This window comes from Rattus rattus, chromosome 8 (genome assembly GCF_011064425.1).
Source record: "Rattus rattus isolate New Zealand chromosome 8, Rrattus_CSIRO_v1, whole genome shotgun sequence".
In the NCBI taxonomy this organism is placed as follows: Eukaryota; Metazoa; Chordata; class Mammalia; order Rodentia; family Muridae; genus Rattus; species Rattus rattus.
This window is the reverse complement of record NC_046161.1, coordinates 90,861,700-90,885,855: the sequence shown is the minus strand read 5'-3', so window position 1 is coordinate 90,885,855 and position 24,156 is coordinate 90,861,700. Positions and strand designations below refer to the sequence as shown.

Below are 24,156 nucleotides of genomic sequence, written 5' to 3'. Positions count from 1 at the left end.
AAGTGCTCTCTCTAGCCCCTGAATTCTAGTTGATATAGCAGCTTACAGATGATTAATTGTTAACCTGAAATATAAATATTGTTTAATGGGGCTGTGAATAAATGTACCCATTCTTTAGCTATGCTTAGAAATAGAAAGGTCATATTTGGATGATTTAATAAGATGTCTTATTATATTGCCTTCTTTTTTAAAGATGTTGCTTTATTCTTAGCTAACTCACAAATGTGGGGTTTTTATCTTCCTCCTTAGTTTACAGTTTATTGTCTTTGCTAATGAAAGTTTATAAGTGGGCCAAGCCTTATCTCAGATTGTAGTTTTTAGTACCCAGCATATTATTCAGCTATTTCTTACCATCTAGAACAAAAATGACTATAAAATAGTATTTTCTTCTAAACGAGAGCTGCCTCAGGTAATTGAGAAATAACACTGATTCAGAATGAACTGGTATAGCTGACTTTAGTCTGGAATACCAGCCTTAATGCTATTTTAATTTTAATAAGTTTAAAGCTCATTATTTTTGACTATTTAGAAATAAATATAGGTTTATTCCTGATTAAAACTTTGTTTCTTCAACAGCTCTAGATTCCAATTTTTTTCTTCCTTTCTTGCCACTATTTTAACACCAAGTGTACTGTTTGCTTTCTCTCTATGTTCTGAATTTTATGTGTGTGTGGTGGGCACTATCCATTGCATTTAATATTTGAGTCCTTTGTCTAATCTGTTTTAGAACAAAGTAAAAGGAAGTAAAGTCGAAACTTTAATCTCCATGCAAAACTGTGTTATCTGCTAGAACCATTTATCACTGTGCACAGTTGTGACTCTAGCTGAATTCACTACCTGTCAAGTGCACCGAGGTGCATTTCTAGTGTTTTAAGCCTTTCTGCCTGGGAATTCTTCTGTTTTTGTTTTGTTTTAATATTTATCTTTGGCAATTTTATGCATATAAAGACATATCTTGATGATGCCTTCTCATACGTAGATGTTATTTCAGCTTTAATTTAATCTGTCTGAAATCAGAGTAGATCTTTGTCTTGCTGAGTGATTTCTTCTTTAGGCTTCCTATATTTTATTGCCCCAAACATGAAAGAGTTTGAGTACCTGCCAAGTGCCAGGCACTGTGCCTCTGTCTAGAGCCAACTGGAGTCAGGTGACTACAGGCACAGTCGTTCTCCCTTTCATCTGATCACAGTGCCATGATGATGACTGGTTCGTCCACTTAGCTGCCCCTCTTGACTTGATATGAGTCTTGTCAGTGTACCAGCCTATCTACATGTAGTTGCCTTTCTTGGGCACTGCTTTCTTTGTGCCTGTCCTCAAGCCAGTCCTCTCTCTAGCCTCTCTCTTCTCCCTGCCACTTTTGTTTATTGCCACCCTAAAGTGAACTTTCTTCTTTTAGTTGCCATTCTGTGTATTTGCCCCTAGAATATACTGTCTTCATGTCGCAGCATGATCTACCAGCTGGCCTTTCCTCTGCTCTTACCATTTTCTACAGTTCAGCGTACTTCCTTCCATTGCCTCATAAATCTTTTAGGTTTATTTATGTTTATATTTTAAACCTATATTATAAATACTAAATTTATAATTTGGCTGACCTTATACTGTTAGCAATATTTTCACCTCTCCAGGTAGACAGTAACTCTTCAGAAAAGGCATCCTATTGTGTGATGTTTTGTACCCTTGGTAATACCTAGTACAGTGCAGAGCTCAAAAACTGACCACTGACTTTCAGAAGAATGTAAATAAGTCATGCCCTCTCCCCAGCATCAGTAGACAAGATAGACAAGAAATTGTGTTCTTTTGATCTCTTGGGAAAAGGATGTCTGACTAAAAGTTAGAAATGCTTTTATGTTGTATAGAGACATAGAAAATACAAAGAAAGATTACTTTATTTTTCTTTCTTAAAAGGTTGCTATAAAGGGCTCATGTGTAGAAGAAAAAGAGATCATCTGCCATAGACGACATGAGTTTGTTCTTTTGTTTTGCTTTGGTTTGGTTTTTGATTTTCAAAACAGGGTCTCCCTGAATAATATAGGCTGGCCTTAAAACTCATGATCCTCCTCTCTCAGCCTCTTCAGAGCTGGGTGATAAGCCCCAAACCTGATGACTACTTGGATCTGCTACTTAATATGTGGGCTCTCAAAAACAAGCAAGCATGCAAGCCGGAGTTGCAGCTTTCTCATATGTAAATGGGGCTAATCTTACCCAAGGCTGCTGTGACTATGAAATAGAGTAGCAGGTATACAATACTATGTAAACTAAAGATAAGTGGGAGGGAGGGAAGGGTGGATGGATGGATGGATGGACAGACGGATAGACATAGACAGACAGGTAGAGAGATAGAGAGAGAGATCTTGCATAGTTTTCTTATACTGGTGTCTTCACTGGGTAAAGAATTATTGTAAGTAGTAATCCATATAGTAGGCTTAGTGAGGAAATGGGAGCCACGATGTAGTCTCTCGCCAGCTGCTCTTTACTGAGGTCTTGGTGTTTTACTGTATTAGAACTTGATTTAAAAAAAAAAACGGAATAAATCTCATTCCACCTCATATCGATTAGTTAATTATATGTTTTAAATCATCCAGAAGATCGGAGGGAAAGTTTACAAAGAGGGTCAGTCTTTGAAAGCATGAAGTTTCAGTGTTTGCCTTAATACATAAAGATCGCATTCAGCAATGCGTGCTGACATCAGCTTTCCCAGTGATAACTGGGTGCTTTTTATGTGTCTTAAGAAGGTGCTGGGGATTGAACCCAGGGCTTTGAGCATGTTCGGCAAGCACCCTGCCATGAAGCCATACTCTCAGCCAGTAAGTGAACTTGGTGTTGGAAATCTGTACTCCTCTGTTGAGTTGGTCTTTGTTGTTGTTGCTTTTTTTTTTTTTTTTGAATTCCCATTTGTCTACCAGATCATGTTTTGCTAACTATAAGTTTTCTAGAATTTTAACTGTTCAGACTGCAAAATATTCTTAAATATGGTAGACCTTTGCTATTTAAAACAGGGAGAAGCAGAACTGTTTGGGGGAGCTTATTTTGGGATATAAAAGAGATGGATGAGCTGAAACCTGAGTGCCACCTAACAATGGTTGTAACAACCCTGATCCAGTTTCCGCTTGGTTTTTGGTACCACTCTTATACTATCCTGCAGTGTTCGAGACTCATAGTAACAGTGCCCACTTAGTACACTTAATCCCCAGAAGAAAGTGATGTCTTCCCTGCTTATAGAGATAAGATGGTTTATAGTGTTCTCATATGTAATGCTTAGGTCTAACTACAGTAGAAACCTTCTGAGGTAGTTGATTGTGAGAATTGCCAGGGTGTCCTGAGACAGCTGTGTGCTGTTGATGATTCATTCGGACACACTGAATGCTGCTAAACTGGTTCTGGTTTTCTAAAATGCTAAACTTTTGATTAAAACAAGAACTTTTATATGTGACATACTACAAGAAAAGATGCCTTTTTTTAAAATTGGATATTTTCTTTACTTACATTTCAAATGTTATCTCCTTTTCTAGTTTCCCCTCTGGAATCCCCCTATCCGTTCCCCCCTCTCCCTGCCTCTATGAGAGTGTTCCCCCGGGCTGGAGAGATGGCTCAGCCGTTAAAGGCTAGGCTCACAACCAAAAATATAAGAGAGTGTTCCCCCATCCACCCACCCTCCTATCTCCCCTCCCTGGCATTCCCCTACACTTGGGAATTGAGCCGTCACAGGGCCAAAGGCCTCTCCTCTCATTGATGCCCGATAAGGCCATCCTCTGCTACATATGCAGCTGGAGCCATGGGTCCCATGTGTACTCTTTGGTTGGTGGTTTAGTCTCTGGGGGGGTCTGGTTGGTTGATATTGTTGTTCTTCCTATGGTTGAAAACCCCTTCAGTTCTTTCAGTCCTTTCTCTAACTCCTCCATGGGGGGGGGGGGCTGTTTTTCAGTTCAATGGTTGGTTGAGAGGATCTGACTCTATTTCTCAGGCTCTGGCAGAGCCTCTCAGGAGACAGCTATACCAGGCTCCTGTCAGCATGCACTTGTTGGCATCTACAATATTGTTTGGGTTTGGTGACTGTATGTATATAGGATAGATCAGTCTCTGGATGGCCTTTCCCTCAGCCTCTGCTCCACTTTGTCTTTGTATTTCTTCCTATGAATATTTTTGTTCCCCCTTCTAAGAAGGATTGAAACATCCACTCTTTGGTCTTCCAACTTCTTGAGCTTCATGTGGTCTGTGGATTGTATCTTGGGTATTCTGAGCTTTTGAGCTAATATCCCTAATCAATGAGTGCATAGCATGTGTGTTCTTTTGTGATTGGATTACCTCAGTCAGGATGATATTTTCTAGTTCCATTCATTTGCCTAAGAATTTCATGAAGTCATTGTTTTTAATAGCTGGATAGTACTCCATTGTGTAAATGTACCACATTTTAAGTATCCATTCCTCTTTTGAAGGACATCTGGGTTCTCTCCAGCTTCTGGTTATTATAAATAAGGCTGCTATGAACATAGTGGAGCATGTCCAAACTGCATTGTATTGGTACAGAGACAGGCAGGTAGATCAGTGGAATAGAATTGAAGACCCAGAAATGAAACCACACACCTATGGTCACTTGATCTTTGACAAAGGAGCTAAAACCATCCAGTGGAAAAAAGGCAGCATTTTCAACAAGTGTTGCTGGTTCAACTGGTGGTCAACATGTAGAAGAATGCAAATCGACCCATTGTTATGTCTTCGTACAAAGTTCAAGTCCAAGTGGATCAGGGACCTCCACATAAAACCCGATACACTGAAACTAATAGAAGAGAAAGTGGGGAGAGCCTTGAATGCATAGGCACTGGGGAAAATTTCTTGAACAGAACACCAATAGCATATGCTCTAAGATCAAGAATTGACAAATGGGACCTCATAAAATTGCAACACTTCTGTAAGGCAAGGACATTGTCACTAGGACAAAACGGCAACCAACAGATTGGGAAAAGATCTTTACCAATCCTCCATCCAATAGAGGGCTTATATCCCATATATACAAAGAATTCAAGAAGTTAGACTCCAGAGAATCAAATAACCCTATTAAAAATGGGGTACAGAGCTAAACAAAGAATTCTTGTCTGAAAAATATCAAATGGCTGAGAAGTACCTAAAGAAATGTTCAACATCCTTAATCATCAGGGAAATGCAAATCAAAACAACCCTAAGATTCTACTTCACACCAGTCAGAATGGCTAAGATAAAAAACTCAGGTGACAGCAGATGCTGGTGAGGATGAAGAGAAAGAGGAACACTCCTCCATTGTTGGTGGGACCACAAACTGGTACAACCACTCTGGAAATCAGTCTGGAGGTTCCTCAGAAAAGTGAACATAGTTCTACCTAAGAACCCAGCTATTCCACTTCTGGGCATATACCCAAAAGATGAGCCATTTTCTTTTTAAGTTATTTATTTACTTTACATCTCTACTATAGTTTCCCCTCCCTCTTACTTCTTTTCTTCCTCCACACCCCTCTTCTCCCCAATCCACTCCTCTCTTTCTCTTCAGAAAAGGGGAGGTCACTCATGGATATCAATCAGCCTTAGCATATCAAGTTACAGTAAGACCCCATGCACCTTCTCCTGTTGAGGCTAGACAAGGCAGCCCAGCAAAAGGAAAGGATCTCAAAGGCAGGTAACAAAATCAAAGACAGTTCCTGCTCCTGTTATTAGGTGTCCTCCATGAAGACCCAGTCACACAACTGTTACACATGTGCAGAGGGCCTAGGTCAGTCCCATGATGGCTCCCTGGTTGGAGGTCAGTCTCTGAGCGCCATGATTTTATGATCTGTCTATCCCATTGCAGTTCTCCTTCTCCTTCCTGCATGGTCTTCTTGTTTGGCTCTTTTCTGCTTCTCTCCTCCTCCGTGTGATCTCAAGACCAGGAAACCTAAACTCCTCCTATGTCTCTTCTCCCCAACTATTGGCTGCTGGCATCTTTATTTATCAGTCAGAAAAACTGGGGGCAGGGTCCCTCAGTGTCTTATGTGTCTCGTGTCTTATGTGGACTCTCTCATCTTTGGGGCAAACAGTTTTGGGGGGCCCAAATTAGCATTATAATACAAGTAGCATTGGGTCAACCCACTACAGGTAACGGTTATAGTAGGCACTTGTCTGCAAGTATAGCAGAATATTATTAGCAGTGTCGGGGGTGGATGCCTCTCGAGGCATGAGCCTCAAGCTGGGCCAGTCATTGGTTGGCAACTCCCTCCCTTTGTCCTCCATCTTTATCCTGGCACACTTTGTAGGCAGGACAAATGAAGATGAATGGTTTTCTGGCTGGGTTGGTGTCTCAATCCAATCCCTGCATTGGAAGTCTTGCCTGGTTACAGGAGACTGGACAGTTTAGGGTCCATAGCCATCCCCCATTGCTAGGAGTCTTAGCTAAGGTCATCCTCATAGATTCCTGAGAGTTTCCATTGTCCTTGGTTTCTAGCTGCTCCCAGAGATGCTTCTTCACCTCTGATCTTAGTTGTCTCCTAGTATTTTCTCCCCCTACTCCATCCTCCCATTCCCATGCCATTTGCTTTAAATCTGTACAGGAAGGTTTTCCACTCCTTTGTAAAACCAAGACTGGAAGTCTCTGGACATCCTTACAAGTGTCTGGGGTGCCCTTGGGTGTGGTATTGCTCCCTCCCCACCTTTAGAACAGTGCTGTATAGGAACACAGCCCTCTTGTGTTCAGGACCAGACAGTTCTTATCAGGTACTTTAACAATAGTTCATTAGTAACTATGAGTTAGTTTTGCCTTATTTATATTTTTTCTACATACCCTTTGGGGCCATCTATGAATTTGTAAACTGAGTAGGCATTTATAGAGGTATTTTTATTTTAGAAAATAGCTTTATTTTTGAAGTAAAAAACTCTGCTTTGTGTGGCTAGAATAAAAACTGGCAAATATATAAAAATATACAAAAATTATTTTTTATTGTCCTAAAAATAATTGAACATATAAGTAGAAATACTAATCTTGTGTAGTGTGTTGTTTCTCACCAATGTGAAGACAGTATGAGAACAGGGGACAAAAAAAGGACAGGATAGAAATGTGTTCACAACTCTCTTCTGATGTTTAATGGGATATCATATGAAGAATAAATGTAAGAAATTAAATATTGCATTGGAAATTTTTAAGAAGCCATTAAAAAACAAAATCATACTTCAAAGGGGGTACAGCTAATAAGAATCAGGCAGATAAGCGGGAATGATAAAGATGAGAGTGATGAAGAGTGCTTGCTGCTTTTACAGAGGATCCAAGTTTGATGCCCAGCACTCCCCACCCCCTCCTACTGGGGGGTTCACAGCTACCTGTAATGCAAGATTCAGGAGGTCTCACTCACACACACACACACACACACACACACACACACACACACACACACACACACACGAAGGCAGAGGAAGAGGGAAGAAGCAAAAGAAAAGGAGAAAGAGGAGGAGGAACACTAAACACTAGGATCAAAGAGCTATTCCTGAAATCCTTGCCCTCCAGCACTTAGGACCATCTCCCTTATTCTTGGAGTCTTCTGCGTATGCACACACAGTGTGGGCTGTGAATAGGAATGGCTCTATGAGGTTATATGAGAATGAATGTGAACCCCCGAAAGCTGCTGAGCGCTGATAGAGTGGCTCTAATGTCACAGGTGAGGTGGGGCACAGTGGTAGATGCACAATCAGGTGGGTGCCATTGGCTGGTGGTTTGTCACCTACTCCAGAGCTGTGCAGCCTAACACACTCCCTTGTATTCAGAGGAGTGCTGTCTATTTTAGAGCAATCCAGCCTGTTTTTAGTGGAGTCTTTATCAGTACTTGCGATTCCCCTTCCCCAGTATCTCTTGTTGTTGTTGTATAGTCCCACAGCCACTTAGCAACTGTCACTGTCCCCTCTCTTCAGCACTCTGGCTGTCAAGGGTGAGGAGTTGAGGTTTGTCACTCATTTTTGTCCTTACTTTATCCAAGATGTTGCATGATAAAGTGGAATGAGTTGTCCTTTGATGCTTTCCTACGGTGTCTCAGTGTGCTTGTTTTTGTTTTTTTTTTTCTTCTCCTGAATTTAGAGACATGAAAAATGCTGTAATTGGAAACAATAAACAGAAAGCAAACCTCATCGTTCTAGGAGCTGTCCCGAGGTATGTTTGCGGTCTGATTTGCTCTGCCATTCCTGCCGAGTCTCTAGTGTCTTCTGACTTCCATTATAAGAGCCCTTCACTTTCCTTAGTCTTTCTTGTTTTTTAATATAAATGTGTTTTTAAATAATGCCTTAAAGTAAACTAACCTTGTCTAAGGAAATATGTTTACATAAATACAAGTGTGTGTGTGTGTGTGTGTGTGTGTGTGTTTGTGTGTGCGCTCAGTCTGTATACTGTTACTTGTATGCATACGGACCCTGTGCTACTCAGTAACCAGTTGGTGTGCTCTTCTTTGGAGAAGACTCTTTGTCCTGTCTGAGCATTCCTTAGTTGCCTGACCTTCTTCATCTAGGGACAAGGCTTTGTGCGATTTTCCCTGTCTGTGTTAGCATGTCTGCTGGTGTCCTCCATGTTTAGACAGTCATGTGGTGAGACTTCATGGTGTAGCTCCTGACATCCTAGGAGACACTCTCACAACCTCCATGCTGTCCTCTAGCTCTCTCGCAGGAGTTGTGTTGTAAATGTATCTGTTGGGAGTATGCTTTGCACCTCTGCCTTTTGATTGGTATGTCTACGTATTTTTATTATGTGGGCTATATTTCCCACTGCTTTATTCTGTTGCTTTGTTACAGTAATGGTGTTTTGTTTTACAGTCTGCTTACCAAGTTCCCCTTGTTTTTAGATTGTTGTATTTGCTCCAACAAGAAGCCTCAAGCACAGAGCTGAAAACTGAGTGTGCAGTGGTGTTAGGGAGCCTTGCGATGGGCACAGAAAACAATGTCAAGTCTCTGCTAGACTGCCATATCATCCCTGCCTTACTACAAGGTATGTGGGAGCCACTTTCTGCACTCTGCCTACAGTGTTTTAAATTCTGGTTGGAAGATGTGTCTCATGCTGGGAAGTGGTGTCCCACACCTTTAATCCCAGCACTCTGGAGGCAGAGACAGGCAGATCTTTGTGAGTTTGAGGCCAGCTTGGCCTATAGAACGAGTTCCAGGAAAGCTGGGCAACACAGAAAAACCCTGTCTCAAAAAATAAGACTAGGGGTTGGGGATTTAGCTCAGTGGTAGAGCGCTTGCCTAGGAAGCGCAAGGCCCTGGGTTTGGTCCCCAGCTCCGGAAAAAAAAAGAACAACAACAACAACAAAAAAAAAAAACTAAAAAAAAAACAACAAAAAATGTGTCTCACATGTAGTTTATCTTAATAGGACTACTGTCCCCAGACCTGAAGTTCATTGAAGCTTGCCTCCGATGCCTACGGACAATCTTCACCAGTCCCGTCACTCCAGAGGAACTATTGTATACAGTGAGTTTGGGGTATTTTAGGGTCACAGTCAATCTATTTCTAGCTTGCTTAGTGTCTCCTAATTTACCATAACTGTTAAATGTAGAAGCCGTAGCAAGCGTTTGACCTTTTGCTTAGTTGGAGTGTTGAATGTTCTAGGCTTTGTAAATAAGTAAGTGAATTACAGTTACATAGTTTGAGAACTCACATGCCATTCTTAAAGGCTAAGCTCTGTTGATTTCATATGTAACTTAAGGGAATATGTTTTTCTAAATTATCAAACATTTCAATTTTATGCTTTGGAGATTGTTATATCATAGAAACGGTTGAAAGTTCAGTGGTGGGGGTGTGGGCAGCCCAGAGCTGTTTAGCGTGCCTGGCTGACTGGACTGTGTAGAGGTCAATGTTGGAAGCTGCTCAGGCACTACCTACTGTCAGTCAGTCAGTAAGGGGGTATTTCTATAGAGTTAGGTCCCATTTCTTCCTACCAGCTCCATGCTCCCAGAAATAACACTCACACTCGAAATGTAGTTACAAATAGCTAGGCTCTTCTCTGACTGGATCATAACTATAGATAACCCATTCACTCTAACCTACATTCTGCCATGTAGTTAGTTACCTGTGCTCAGGTACCATGCATCTTGCTACATCTTCCTGGCCCAATCTCCTACCTGGCTCTATCCCAGAATTCTTTCTCCTCCCTGATGTCCCACTTCTATTTCCTGCCTAAGCCATGGGCCATAGGCTTTTTACTTGACAGGTAATGCATCTGTGCAATACACAAGATGTTCTCTCTACATTTCTACTTGGAATCCTACTTACCTGACAGGTAACTGGGGGCAGTTATGTAACTAGTCCTTGTTCTTTTTGTCATATACACATTACAGAGGGAGAAATTTACAGAGGGAAGTTGGCAGAGAGGACACACATAAGAAGATGGTTAGGGTTGTTGGAAGGGTTGGTGAGTCAGAGAGCAGTAGAGGAAGGGAAGAGGAAAAAGTGGATTAGAAATGAACAGACTCTTGGAACCTCCAGCCCCTTTTCTCTCTGCTAGTTCTCAGCCTCTTGGACTTATGTGGCTGTTTTGAAGTCTTTGTCCTTTTGTTTTAAAAACTCCTTGGGAGAACTTGGAGAGTTATACTAATGTGCGAGCAGGGGCGGGGATTCCGCTGTCAGGGACTGCAGCCTTCTGTTTCCCTACAAAGCCCTTGTGTCTTGGGCACTCTTTCCTCCCTGCCTTCTGTTTTTGTCTTAGGCCAACATCGTTCCTTTGGGAGATTAGCTAAGCTGTATGTCCTTAGGCCCCCAGGCTTGCAGACTTAGACCATGCTTGAGAAGTTTGTGTGTACATTTGTACGTAAGCTTGGCTCTGCAGTGTGCCCACTTTAACACTAGGACACTTGAGCCAGGTTTCCTTTTCTGTCTGGTTCAGCCCGAAAATCCCATTTTAGTTTGTAATTGGTCTTGCATTACAAAGAAAAGGTGATCTTGGAAAGCCTGTTTTTCCTTTGCCACCATGTAAGTGTTACCAGCAAGCAATACAATGGGCTATAGACTGTTTTTTATGTGTGTGTATGTTTGTGAGTGGTGGTGCAAGAATGTGTGTGATTGCATGTATATGGCTGTATGTATATGTACACATGCCCATTGGTGTACTTGTACATGTGAGGCCAGAAACTGACATTAGGTATCTTCCTCAGTTGCTCTTCTCCTTATATATTGAACCCAGGGCCCATAGATTGAGCTAGTCTAGCTAGCTGGCCTGTTTTGGAGATGGCCCTGTCTGCTTCCTGGGGCTGGGATTACTGGTAGCCTCCACACCCACCTGGTTCCTGGGTCCTGGGGATCTGAACTCCTGATCCTTAATGCTTGCATGGCTGCCTGGATAGCAGGCACTTTACCCAGGGAGCCATCTCTCCAGCCTAGGAGTGGGCTTTATGTGATACATTATTGATCATGTCAAATGTCCTGCCTTGGGTGTGTTGAAATAGCTAATACATCATGGTTGTTACTGGGGTTTACTATAACATCCCAAGACCCAAACTATCAGACTTGTTTTATACAGTACTTCTGTATAGACAATTTAACATCATTATGTTAATCAGTCACCCCATCACATTCTGATTTCAGGTTGATTTTTCTGTACTCTTTGCAGTGCTGCTGTTTTATAGTGATATCACATTGGTTGCAGGAGAGATATCTTGGATTTTATTTTCAAGGCTTACTATGAGAACACCTTACTTTATTCTATGCTTGAACAGTTCTGATGGCCATGATGCTTTTATTTTGCTATACCTTAAGGAGACTTGATATAATCCCATTAAAACAAGAAGCTTTGGGGCTGGAGAGATGGCTCAGTGGTTAAGAGCACTGGCTGCTCTTCCAGAGGTCCTGAGTTCAAATCCCAGCAACTACAAGGTGGCTCACAACCATCTGTAATGGGATCTGATGCCTTCTTCCAGTGTGTCTGAAGACAGTGACAGTGTACTTAGATACATAAAATAAGTGTACTTGTAGAAAGACTCACATATATGCTTAGTGTCTAAGTTTCTTGTTGCTGTCTGTTCCTTATCCCCCAATCCAGGACGCCACAGTGATACCACACCTCATGGCGCTGCTGAGTAGGTCCCGCTACACCCAGGAGTATATCTGCCAGATCTTCTCACACTGTTGCAAAGTAAGAACTAGAGTAAATGTTCTCACTGTAAACTTGTGTATCTTGTACGTAACAGAGCTGATTGCTGAAGCCTGAAATGCACTCTGGTTTGTTTTCTAGCTGTGAGTGTGATACTTAGGGGTGAGTGTGCTGTTTGACATCTCTCTGGGCCTTGTGAAAATTTTATTGACTTCAGCATACTGTACATTTGTGTCCTCATTGAGAGTTTTAACCTTTTCACTTAAAGACGTGCTTGATAGCCTCTCTTTAGTATAATGGTCTAAGGGCAGTGTGGGAAGAGGGCAGACAGCAGCACCTCATCCTGCCCTCTACAGTCTTCCATGTGCTCAATGTCTGAAAGGTCCAGTTTCTGTGCTTTTAAAAAGCCCTGGCTATCTTGACCACCTGGCCTCGAACTCAGAGCTCTGCCTGCCTCTACTAGGCTGCAAGTGCTCCCAAGTGCGGGATTAAAGGTGTGTGACACCGTCTCCTGGCTTTACTTGAAGTTTTGATAATTCCTAAATGCTTTCTAACTTCTACTCAGTTTATTGTGTGTGTTCTGATGATCCAGACAGTGACTATGGACAGCATTGCCTGCCTGTCTTCCTGTCATATATAACTCAGATGCCAGGTGGAGTGCTGCTGGCTTCAGGAAGGAAGTAGAAAATAAATATACCTACCTGCCTACAGCAGGAGGCTCGCTCTTCTGTGCTGTTTAGCATATCTTCCCTAATATTATTAGTTCTCCTGGCTTTAGGAATGATACCTACATTGTCATCTAATTATTTTTAACCTCATCTAGTTCCTAACTGATTATCAAAGCCTAAAATATAAGGGTTTTTTGTTTTGTTTTGCTCCCGCCCCCACCCCCAATCCTTGAGATGTCTGTTCTTGATTGTTTTGAATGTATGTAGGCCAACTCATGCAAAATGAAACTTTGCTGAAATTCATTCTCTAACAATGGGTTCAAACCCACAAGGTGTAAGTATTCCTAGTAACAGAGTGATGTCTTAGTCTCATCCCTGCAAGTAGCTTTTAGCACTGAGCACTAGAAGTTTCTCAGCACCTGACATTGCAGGGTGATGTCTTAGCTGTGGTCAGAGATGAAGGGGTCATTACACCACTTCTGCTTTACTGGAGAGATGTATGTCAGCCACCCTTCGGCCACTGCCAACAAGCAGTCTTACTAGAGTACAATTGCCTTTAGTAATCTTTCTTTGTGTCCGATAGTTTAATATTCTTATTAAGTGATCACATTTAAGTATTCTGAGGTGTGACTGAACTTGCTCAAGGGACATTGAGCTGACCCTGCGTCAATAGTAATGTCTTAGGTGCACAGTAGCCTCGTGTCTTTGAAAACAGCTGTTCGCATGGTCTTTCTGCTGTGCTTAGCCATGAAAATCTTTTGCTTTCATGTTCCTTTTTTGCATATAAGCTCAAATAAATTGAACTATAATAGGGTTTTAAGACTCATTCATGGGACCCACTTACCTGAAATTAAGTGGAATAGGACTTTAGGATAGATTGGTATCAACATTAAGTCATTTCATATACTTGGAGGAACAAGACAGAAAGAGATTACTAAAGCACTGTATTATAAAGTAATCATAATTATATCCTTGAATGTTCCTGAATTATCAAGGTACAAAAAAGGACTATTAGTCATAGTTGTAAGAAATCTAATTTCTAAATTGTTGCTGCTTTGTTAGCAGTTTCTCAGATTCTGACATTTCTTTGGTGTTCAAGGCTGAGAGGGTATGTGTAGTCAGTACCTGGTGGATGTTGTCTCATTGCCAGCCCACTAGAATTTGCAGGTAGATTTGCAGAGATGAAAGAAACACTTGACAAAAACCTAAGGTAAATTCCTCTTCTTTAGTTGGCTTTCTGTGCAGTTCTTTCCACAACCCTGTGTAGAGGCTTAGAGCAAAGGAAGATTTTGCTTGATAACAAGTATTTGTTGCCATCTTTTGAGATTAAAAAGTAAGGCATCTCTGATGCCGTACCTCTAATCCCTACACCTGGGAGGCAGAGGCAGGCAGATCTCTGTGAGTTTGAGGTCAGCCTGGTCTAAAGAGTGAGTTCCAGTACAGCCAAAGCTACACAGAGAAACCTTGTCTTGAAAAATAAAAAAAGACACCCCCCCTCCCGAAAAAAGTAAGGCATCTCAACAAGCAGGAAACAATTCAGTGCATAGGGTTAACAGAGTGCTAGGTCTCTTCCCCAACATTTGATTTGTAAATGCAGCTTTTGTTAGTACTACTATTGAGAGATGATTTAGACCTTAGAGAACAATCAAGAGACTGAAATCTAAAATAATTATGGAGCATTCATTCAGTGGACGAGGGACAGGACAAATGAGAAAACTGTCTGTACTGATAGGTTCTGTAAGATAAACTGTGAAGAGAATTTAAAGGGTTTAGAGCAGTATATTTTGTATTCTAACCTTTGTGTTAAAATCGAGTAAAGCATGCACAGATTTGCTTATATACAGTTTGTTTTGTTCTGTTCTTGTTTTTGTTGTTGTTTGTTTGTTTTGAGATAGGGTCTTAAAGGTGTGCACTACCACACCTGACTCCCTTCTCGTCTCTTAGCTTGGGTTGGTTTTGAGTAGCAATCCCTCTGATCAGCCTTCACACTGCTTGGATTGTAGGCGTAGGCCACAGTGCCCAGCTATTTTTTTTTATTTATAGGTGTGAAATACTTAAAGAATAGAAAATAACACATTATAATTAGTTCACCTCACATCACAGAAAGTCTGCCTGCAGAGTGAGAAGCACAGAGAGGTGCGAGTGTTCGAGACAGTCCTTCCTCCTTAGCCATTCTGATTGTCTCTGCCAGTGTTTGGACTAGCATTTTCTTACTGTTCAGTCTTTTTTTTTTTTTTCTTTTTCTCTTTTTAGTTCTTTGTATATTCTGGATACTAATCCTCCTGTTAGATATTTATATTATGATTCTTAACAGCAAAATTACAGTTATGAAGTAGCAAAGAAAATAGCTTTATGTTGGGTAGCACCTCAGCATGAGGAACTGTGTTAAATGTTGAGAGCCACTGCCTTAGGTGCTTTTCCCTTCCTTGTTCTTGAGAGATAAGGAGGGAGATGAAGGCGCGTCATGGGGAAGCTCTGGCAGCACCGCAGATGCTAAGGCCTCTCTGTCCTGCTTTGGGGTTTAGTTTCAATCCCAGGGCAACTCAGAAATATGTGCCGTGGGAAATATAGTTTGCTTTAAACAAGTGTGGTTTTATTGGAATCATGATTTTGGTTAATGTGTTACTGTATTCTCTTCTCTTGCAGGGACCAGATCATCAGACAATTTTGTTTAACCATGGGGCAGTGCAGAACATTGCTCATCTGCTGACCTCACCCTCTTACAAAGTAAGATGGAAAAAGTTATGTCACGTTTTATGTTCATTTTCATTAATAGAAGCCTTCATATTTTGTTGCTGCTTCTGTGATGAGGAGTGGATTTCCTCCCATCCATCCACCCAGGATGTTCCGTTCCATGGTTAGATGGTATAGGGCGTATGTTACTACAGCATGATGTTCTTTGGGAAACAGTTGTCTCTGTCCATTTTTAAATGACATTTTATGTATGAGTTGTGGGTTTTCATTTGTGGAATAGTGTTTCAGATTTCAGTTTACAGTACTGAACCTGTTGCTTTCAAGTGTATAGAAGTAGTGGCTAGCAGCCCTGGGCAGACTTTGAATTCTGTATTTAGAGTCTTTCTTGGTATACTCTGTGTATATGCCTATATATGTATCAGCCTTTAGAATGTACTCTGTTTTGTGTTTTGAGTTAAGATATCGAAAGTTTTCAGGCTTAATAATTTTCTTTGCTGCCTTTTATGTATAGATCAGCAATGTTACAACTCATTATTAAGCATGAAGTCAAAACTTTAGCCATTCACAGTTGCATAGCTATGAGACCATAGAAATAGTGGGACATTGTCCTGTGTCTTATGAAAACTAAACAAATCAGAACAAGGAAGCACTCATTTTTACTCTCTGTCTATCGTAGTGACACTGGTCTGCTCTATTGTCTTAGTGTCCTTTCGGGTAAGGCCCCACCTCAGACATCCACTGTGTGGTTATTGGTGAAAGCTTACAGGATATGAATGCATATGGCACCAGCTCAAAACTAGCCAAAAGCAGGCCAAAGAGCTGTGTACTCAAGCTGTTTCCTCCACCTTATGCCACACAGAGCCTGCCATTAAACCTTTCTCCAACCGCCCACTGGGACTCACTACACTGTCTCCCTCCCAACTTCATGCCCTCTTGTCGTCGTCGTTGTTGTCGTTTTGGTTGTTGTTGTTGTCGTCGTTGTTGTTGATAGCTCTCTGAGTCCAGTCAGTTTCTACCATGTGCAGATGGGTGTGGGGCCACGCACTGGAGCATAGACCCCTACCAGTGACCACAGCCTTAAAGAAAAGTGAGCTTCCCTTCAGAAGCCATCAGCTGCCAATAAGACGTAGCAGCAGATAGAGAAGATCGAATCAAAGAATAAAAATACTACTTCTTAAAAATAGTTGTAGAGGCATTGGTGGTTCTCTTGTCACTGCCCAGCTGCCGACACCATGTGGTATTCTAAATAGACTTTTCTGAAAGAAAAAGGGAAGAAAAACAGCTTTTCAGGCAGTTCTTTGTTGACCCTTTGTTCTTACAGTCCTCCAGCTTCATTAATTCCCCATTTTTAAAAATTTTCTATCTTTTTCTGCCCTAGATTTATTGACCATAACACATTTTAAAATTTAAGAGTTTGTATCTGACTAAATACTCTGTCGTCAGTGTCGTTAGCATCTTGCAGACTGCACCAGAGTGCACTGCAGAGCGTTCCCAGGTGAGGGCAGGCTCTTCCGTTACTTGTCCTGCCGGAGCCTGCCCACCTCCCAAGGTGGTTCTGTGTAGCATCAGGCTCAGTGGTGAGGATGCATGAGGTCACCTGGTTAGATACTCTCGAGGGGATCCTACAGATATGAACATAGAATATAGCTTAATCCCTCTCTGACCTATATGGCAACATTACTTCTTGATTTAAGCCCCAACTCTGTGTCACACACATGTATAAGAACACGCAAAAAAAAAAAAAAAAAGAAAAGAAAAGAAATCCAGAATCCTTTACTTCCAGAATCCTTTACTTAAGGCTTCTGTATAGAAAAAGGCATGTCCCATTTGAAAGGCACTTGATAATTTTTCTTAAGTTTCCTCCTCTACCTTATTACATTTATATGTTTTTTAGATTTGATTAGGAATTTTTCTGTTGGTTTTGAATGCTACTTTCTCACTTTTTCTTTTACTTCAAAAATTACTTGGCTTCTGCTGTTGTCTCTCATATGAAGGAGTTATTGCTATTACCTCGGGTCCTTTTTGTTTAGTTTTTTCACAGTCCTAATGAATGACCAGGCCTTTGAGTGTTCTAGGCAAGTGGCCTGTTTGAGCTGTGCCTCCTGCCTGTTCATAATAAGTAGTATTAAATAATTATTCAGAAGAGGACTTTAGATTCTGAAGCATTAAGATCGTATTTCAAAAATTTAAATAAATAATTAAAATATGTGTTTTTGTTGTTGTTGTTGTTTTTATAGGTTCGAATGCAAGCTCTGAAATGCTTCTCAGTCTTAGCCTTTGAGAATCCCCAGGTATCGATGACCCTGGTAAACGGTAGGCTGGAACTTTCTGTGACATCTATGTGATTTAATTTATGAATGTCACAGATTTATAGGACTTTCTTACTCTCTGTGTTTTCTTTTGTTTCTAGTTTTGGTTGATGGGGAATTGTTACCACAGATATTTGTGAAGATGTTACAGAGGGATAAGCCTATTGAGATGCAGCTCACATCAGCAAAATGGTAAAAGTCACAGAGCCTTGAGGGGATTCTGTTAACACCGGAATATGAGTGTGGTACCAGGATGTGCTTCCACCGCCATCTTGTTGTGTTTTTGAAATTTGAAGTTCACTAGCTGGCTTATGTTTTTCCAAACTGAACATGTTCTATACTTGATATAAGAAACAAGGCTGTCATAAAACTGTTTATAAAAAATTATTAAATCTGCCATATGTTCTCCTTGTCTTTAGAGTAAAGTAACAGAATTCTGAATGGCAGTGCATTCTAAATACTCTGCTAGGAAGACAGAGATAAAGAAACCTAGAGTGTTGGCGGAGTCATCAGTACAGTTATGTGTCGAGTATCAGTTGTGCAGAGTTCTGTGCTGTGTTTAACTCCCAGTAGAAAAATCAGAATTTTCTATTATAGGTTTCTTTGCTTATTCTTTTGTCTCAGATTCGAACTGAGTATTTGCCTCTAGTTATTTTGTTTGATTTGTCCCCCCAATGGTAAAGCTGATTATTATTATTATTATTATTATTATTATTATTATTATTATTATTATTACCATCATCATCATTTCTGCCTGCACACCAGAAGTGAGCATCTCATTATAAATAGTTGTGAGCCACCATATTGAACTCAGGACCTCTGGAAGAGTAGCCAGCATTCTTAATCGCCAAGCCACCTCTCCAGCCCCCTTAATTTTTTTCTTTTTTAATTTTTCTTTAATTACAATTAATTTAATTCAAAGCTAATATAATTATGGAGTAAATTGTTTCTCAGTAGAATTGAATCACTGACCAATCTGCAGAGCTACTGTTGAGACTTCCAAATCCTAATTTCTTTTCTTTTTAAGAATTATTTATTTTTTGTATAGAAGTACACTGTAGCTATCTTCAGACACACCAGAAAAGGGCATCAGATCCAATTACAGATGGTTGTGAGCCACTGTGGGGTTGCTGGGAATTGAACTCAGGACCTCTGGAGGATTAGTCAGTGCTCTTAACTGCTGAGCCATCTCTCCAGCTCCCACGTCCTAATCTCTGATAGAAAGCTGCATTGACTTTGTGATCATTCTACTGCTGGTGGACTTGGACAGGTCCTACGTAAGGCCTGAGCCCTTTTAATGGACCTTAGCATCTCTTTCCTCTTTGTTAGGGAAAAATTTAAGCATATGAAGCATAGGTTGAAAAAGGAATGAAAAGGAAAGAGAGACAAAGATAGACAGGTGCGTGTGGAGATAAAGAGATGCAGAGAAAAACAAAAAACCCACTTTATGCCCACCACCTGGCTTCAGAATGTATCCACTCATTTTGGATTTTCTTTTTTATAGCTAGCCTACTATTTAAATAAGTATTAGGGTTTTCGTTGTTGTTTGTTTTGTTTGGTTTTGTCTGAGCTAACTGACTTTCATATGAAAAATGTCAGAATCTTGTCATAATGTTTGGGTTTTTCTTTTTCATAAACTCTTAAAAAGCGAATAGTATTTCTTTTCACTTTAAACCGCAAGAGTAATTCCTGTTGTTTTTATTCCAGTTTAACTTACATGTGCAGAGCGGGAGCAATCCGGACAGATGACAGCTGTATTGTATTAAAAGTAAGACGATTAATTCTCGTGAAAATGTTGAGTATGAATGTTGCTGTTGCTTCTTTTTCCACATTCTCATTTTGGTATGGGTACAGTGCCTAAAATGACATTAAACCTCATGCTTTTTCTGTGGTGTGCATGTAGTCTAAAATTGGATTTAGATGTATATGAATATCATGATAAAATAATTCTATTGTATTATAATCTTCCTTTTATTAGAAAGTATAAAATTGAACAAATATGTAAAACTCAGATGAAGTAGAATTAGAATTGTTTGCCAATTATACAGGTAAAGTTATGTCTCACCCTCGCAGCCAGACATCAGAATGCATAAGAGAGTAAGTAAGTAAAGAAAACAGTGATCATCTGTGTGTTATAAGGCAAATGCATCCTGACTGTAGGCAGGCCTGAACCTGTGACTGTTCCTAGCGGTCCTGAGAGCTAGATCGTGGGTGTAGCACGGCTGCTTCTGACTAACTTGGGATATCTTACTCTTTGTTTCCTGGTTATGAAAATGGAGGCAGTGATTCTCACTCAGCCTATCTCACAGAAGCATTGTGAGGCTAGCCCTGTATTAACAAATTTCAATGCCATATTTGCTTTAAAGAACAAAGCAAATGTATTACCATTGTTGAAAAGATGAGTGCAAGGATCATTAAGAACATTAAGTTTAAGCTGGGCAGTGGCAGTGTGGACCTTTAATCCCTGTACTCAGGAGGCAAAGGCAGAGGTAGATGGATCTCTCTGAGTTCAAGGCTAGCCTGGTCTACACAGTGAGTTCCAGGACAGCCAGGACTACATAGGGAAACCTGTATGGAAAAACAAACAAACAAATATTAATTTTACTCATGAGACTGCATGAGGAAGGTTACAAGCTTGAGACCATTTGAACCACACAGTAAGACCGTCTAATAAGTAAATAAATTAGCACTAGGTTGCATTAGTCTTTGGTAAAAAATATAAGACTTCCTAAGTAAACACCTATACATAGACTACTAAGGGCTTTCAGGTAAAGGACTGGCTTATTTTCCTAGCCCTTATTGTGTTCTTTCTTATCGTTATCATGGGTTTAGTAGTACTATCTTCAAATGCCTCAGTTGGGAGCATTGAACTTACCATGAATTTATAGTATTGATAAATATTAATAATTAGGAATGTGAGGGATAGAATAGGAGTTTCTCCTCAGAAGCCTACAGTTAAGATGTAAAGCCCGAACTTGCCTAATAAGACATTGGTGGTACTCAACATGTTGACTTCTGTGGTAAAAAATAGAAGAGGATGATGCAGCCATCTTTGAGGCAGTTATGCTCCAGTAAATAACCCCAGTAAACGTCATTGGTTTACCACATTGGAGGAAGAAACGAGCAGGATCCCAGAAAACAGGGAAGCATAGTTGACTGGAGTAGTCATGACAGCTTCCTGTAACTATTAACACTTTTAATGTCTACTTCTCATATCCCTTAGATTAGATTCATTAGCCTTAGAATAATAAGTATACAAGGCAGTCCTGAGAGCCTATTATGGAAAAGTTACCAAGCCCAGTGTCACAGTGTTTGAAGCAGCTCAGAAGTAAAGTTGAACTCATGACACCACATTGCAGCATGGTACTGGGAAAAGTTAACAACTGTGATTGACATAGGTTACTGACATTTTAGAGCTGGTGGATTTGAGAGAGGCAAGAATTTTTTAAAGTTATATTTTGCTTTTGCACCTCTAGATAGTAACTTCTAAAACAAAAATTAAGAGGGTTCTCAACCATATTGCTAAGGAAGAATATCAATAGCTCTCTTTTAGGCTGAGCACCAGGATGGGGCAGAGCTGCTGACATGGTTTGAGGTATCAGGAGTTCTCAAATGTCTTTTATAAGGTTCTCCAATAATGTTTCAAAGCAAATGGAGTTTCTGTTAGCATAATTAAGAGGTTAGTGTGCTAGAATAAACAATCTGCTCTGAATTTTGCTTGTTTTTGCATTTAAACATTTTTTTCCCTCTAAAAACCAGTTGAGGAACTATATCATGCAGACATGACTTGCAGCCAATACCTGGACTGACTTAGTTATCAAATGCTCTTAAACAAGCTTTTGCCTTAACCAAAAAGCAAATAATTAATTAATCTCCCTGCTTTCAGACTTTGCCTTGTTTGGTTCGAATGTGCAGTAAGGAGAGATTACTAGAGGAGAGAGTTGAAGGAGCTGAGACCCTCGCCTATCTGATTGAGCCAGACGTTGAGCTGCAGAGAATCGCTAGCATAACCGATCACCTCATTGCCATGCTGGCTGACTATTTCAAGTATCCCAGCTCAGTGAGTGCCATCACTGATATTAAAAGGGTATGTGCTTCCGGGGTTTGAAAGTTTACTACTGCACACAGCTTTGAAACGATGGACAGTTCCATCTGAGAGCCCGTCCAAATCAAGAAATCTTTAATCTTTATTAACATAGATTATGAGGTTTAAAAGTCTAGTTTGTTTAGTGTTATCATTAGGACTTTTTTTTTCATTAAGCACAAAATCAAGAGAATTACATTGTTGGCTTCCTTAACTAAGCTAAATCTACAGAATAATGGGGTTTCTGTATTGAGTATTGACTTCATATTAGTGTTAACCCAGTTCAGAGTTACAGAATCATCTCTTGTGCTCCTCTCTTCCCCACCTACCTACCCCCGCCCCCCCAGGTCAAGAGTAATATTTTTCTTTTTCTTTTCTTTTTTTTTTTTTTTTTTTTTTTTTTTGCCTGGTTAATCTCAGTTTACTATCCATCAGTCGTTTGTCCTCCCTTTCCTGATTCCCGTTCTGGTTGTACACTGTGCTTTTGGTCAAAGGTTAAAAGCTTAGTATCATTAACTTCAGTGGGACCACTAAGGACCAAGCCCTGTTTACTTTTTCTGAGAATTAAGTTCCTTGGAATTTGGAATTCTTTTTAACTTTTTGCCTTGCAGCCCGTTTACCCTCTCCACTTCTCTAAGAGAATCTATTGACATAACTGTATATAAGGAGGTTGTAGCAGATAGGATAATGGCTTTTATCTGTGGCTAAGACCAGCTCGAGATTGTGGCAGTGGTCTCAAGAACGCCTGCTGTCTCACCTTTCAGGTGCTCTGACTTCTGAAGCTATTCACCCAGTGGGTGGTGGCCTATTTGTCATTTTTATGTGACATAAATTATATGTGTGTTTTTTCTGTTTTTAGGGAGGCCTGAAATAACTAACGGTGGGGCTTGCATTTAGTTAAACACACTGCCCTCTGCTTTAAAGTTTGGGTCAGAAGCCAGATGTGATGGCACATGTCTGGAATTCTGATGCTTGGGAGACTGAGGCAGGAGGACAGTGAATTGATGTTAACTTGTCCTACATAATAAAAGACCCTATCTCAAAAAGGAAAACAAAAAGATAGCAAGAATAAAACGAATGTTATGTGTCCCCTTGTCCTTGGGTAGCATTCCTTCCTAGTAGCAGTGATGTTCACACTGATAAAATATCTCACCAATACAACATATCCATGGGAGTCCTGATGGTCTCCTGAGCTTCTCTCCCCAGCAAGGCAAGGAGGAACATGGGCAGCCTGAGGAACTGACCTAAAAGCTTTGAGTGTCAGCACATGTGCGTACTTCACTTGCATGTGGAGGATTCTTCCTGAGGTTTAGACTTCTTTTCATTTCTTTCATTATAAAACTGGAATAATTTTTAAATGACCTCTAAATGACAAACATGAGTGAACATTTGGTTTGAAAATTTTAGTTTTGGTGTTGGATCAAAGATGTTTTAACTACAAAAGGGTAGATATTAGACCTAGAGGGAAATTCTCACTCTAGTAAGTAGGTGATTGTCGTATCAGCCCACATTTGTGTTCTGTGGTGTAAATATGGCTGGAATGTGGTGAGGACTTGAAGGGTTCCATGCTCTAGGAGATAGCCCTTCAGAGAGCCATCAGTACCAGCATTTTTAGAGGTCCTCTGCTGAGTGTATTCAGAACCAACTCATGTACATACTATGTACTTTGTGACTGTGGAACATTTTGCTATCCTAAATTCATAGCCAGTGGCAGCTAATTTGCAATGCTCAGTGACAATGCTGTCACTGCTTGGGTCGTAGCTGATTCAGCTAGTGCTTTAGGAGGTCTCAGAAGAGGGTTTCATGCTGTTCTGAACAGTAGCTGCCAACTAAGGGAAGAGGTCACCTTCCCAGAATAGACCTTTAGGAAAAGGTGTTCATTTAGATTGATGTTATGACTTTAAGTTTAAAATGTTATTGATACATCTTGTATAATTATAATTTGTAGTTAAAATATCCTAAGGAAATGTTTCTATTTTGATTTTATGGTAATTTGTTAGGAAACAGGTTTGTAGAATTGCTAATAGCCATTTACATATATCTAAAGATGGCGGTAATTGTTTCATGCCAATAAATTATTTCAATAATTTCTTTAAAAATCCTGGACATACATCTAATAGATAGTGGTGATGACCTTTGTATATTGATTACTGAGGGTATTCACCGAGGGTTTTCTATTTCTAAAAGTTTTTAAATGCCAAAATTAGGAAAACATTAGTATAATAACATTGAGTTTGTCCAGCTTACAGTTGGAGACTGTACAAGTCTAGCCACGCCTTCTCTCTGTGCTCCTCTTTTAAGAGCCAGTGGAAGCAAATATCAGTGCCAGTGGAAGCAAATATCAGTGC

General features: G+C 40.3%; 1 protein-coding gene across 3 annotated transcripts in view; it reads left to right on the top strand.

The window, feature by feature from the left end:
* The window catches only part of Armc8 (armadillo repeat containing 8), a 93,695-nt gene that overhangs the window by 28,127 nt on the left and 41,412 nt on the right, over positions 1–24,156 (top strand). For all 3 annotated transcript variants that reach the window (XM_032910144.1, XM_032910143.1, XM_032910142.1), the window contains 9 exons: positions 8,063–8,134; positions 8,817–8,959; positions 9,342–9,439; positions 12,003–12,095; positions 15,368–15,448; positions 17,653–17,728; positions 17,826–17,916; positions 19,432–19,492; positions 21,611–21,811. In XM_032910144.1, coding sequence (XP_032766035.1) covers positions 8,067–8,134; positions 8,817–8,959; positions 9,342–9,439; positions 12,003–12,095; positions 15,368–15,448; positions 17,653–17,728; positions 17,826–17,916; positions 19,432–19,492; positions 21,611–21,811 — 912 coding nt within the window. In that variant the 5' untranslated portion in view covers positions 8,063–8,066. The remainder of the gene's footprint in view (positions 1–8,062; positions 8,135–8,816; positions 8,960–9,341; positions 9,440–12,002; positions 12,096–15,367; positions 15,449–17,652; positions 17,729–17,825; positions 17,917–19,431; positions 19,493–21,610; positions 21,812–24,156) is intronic.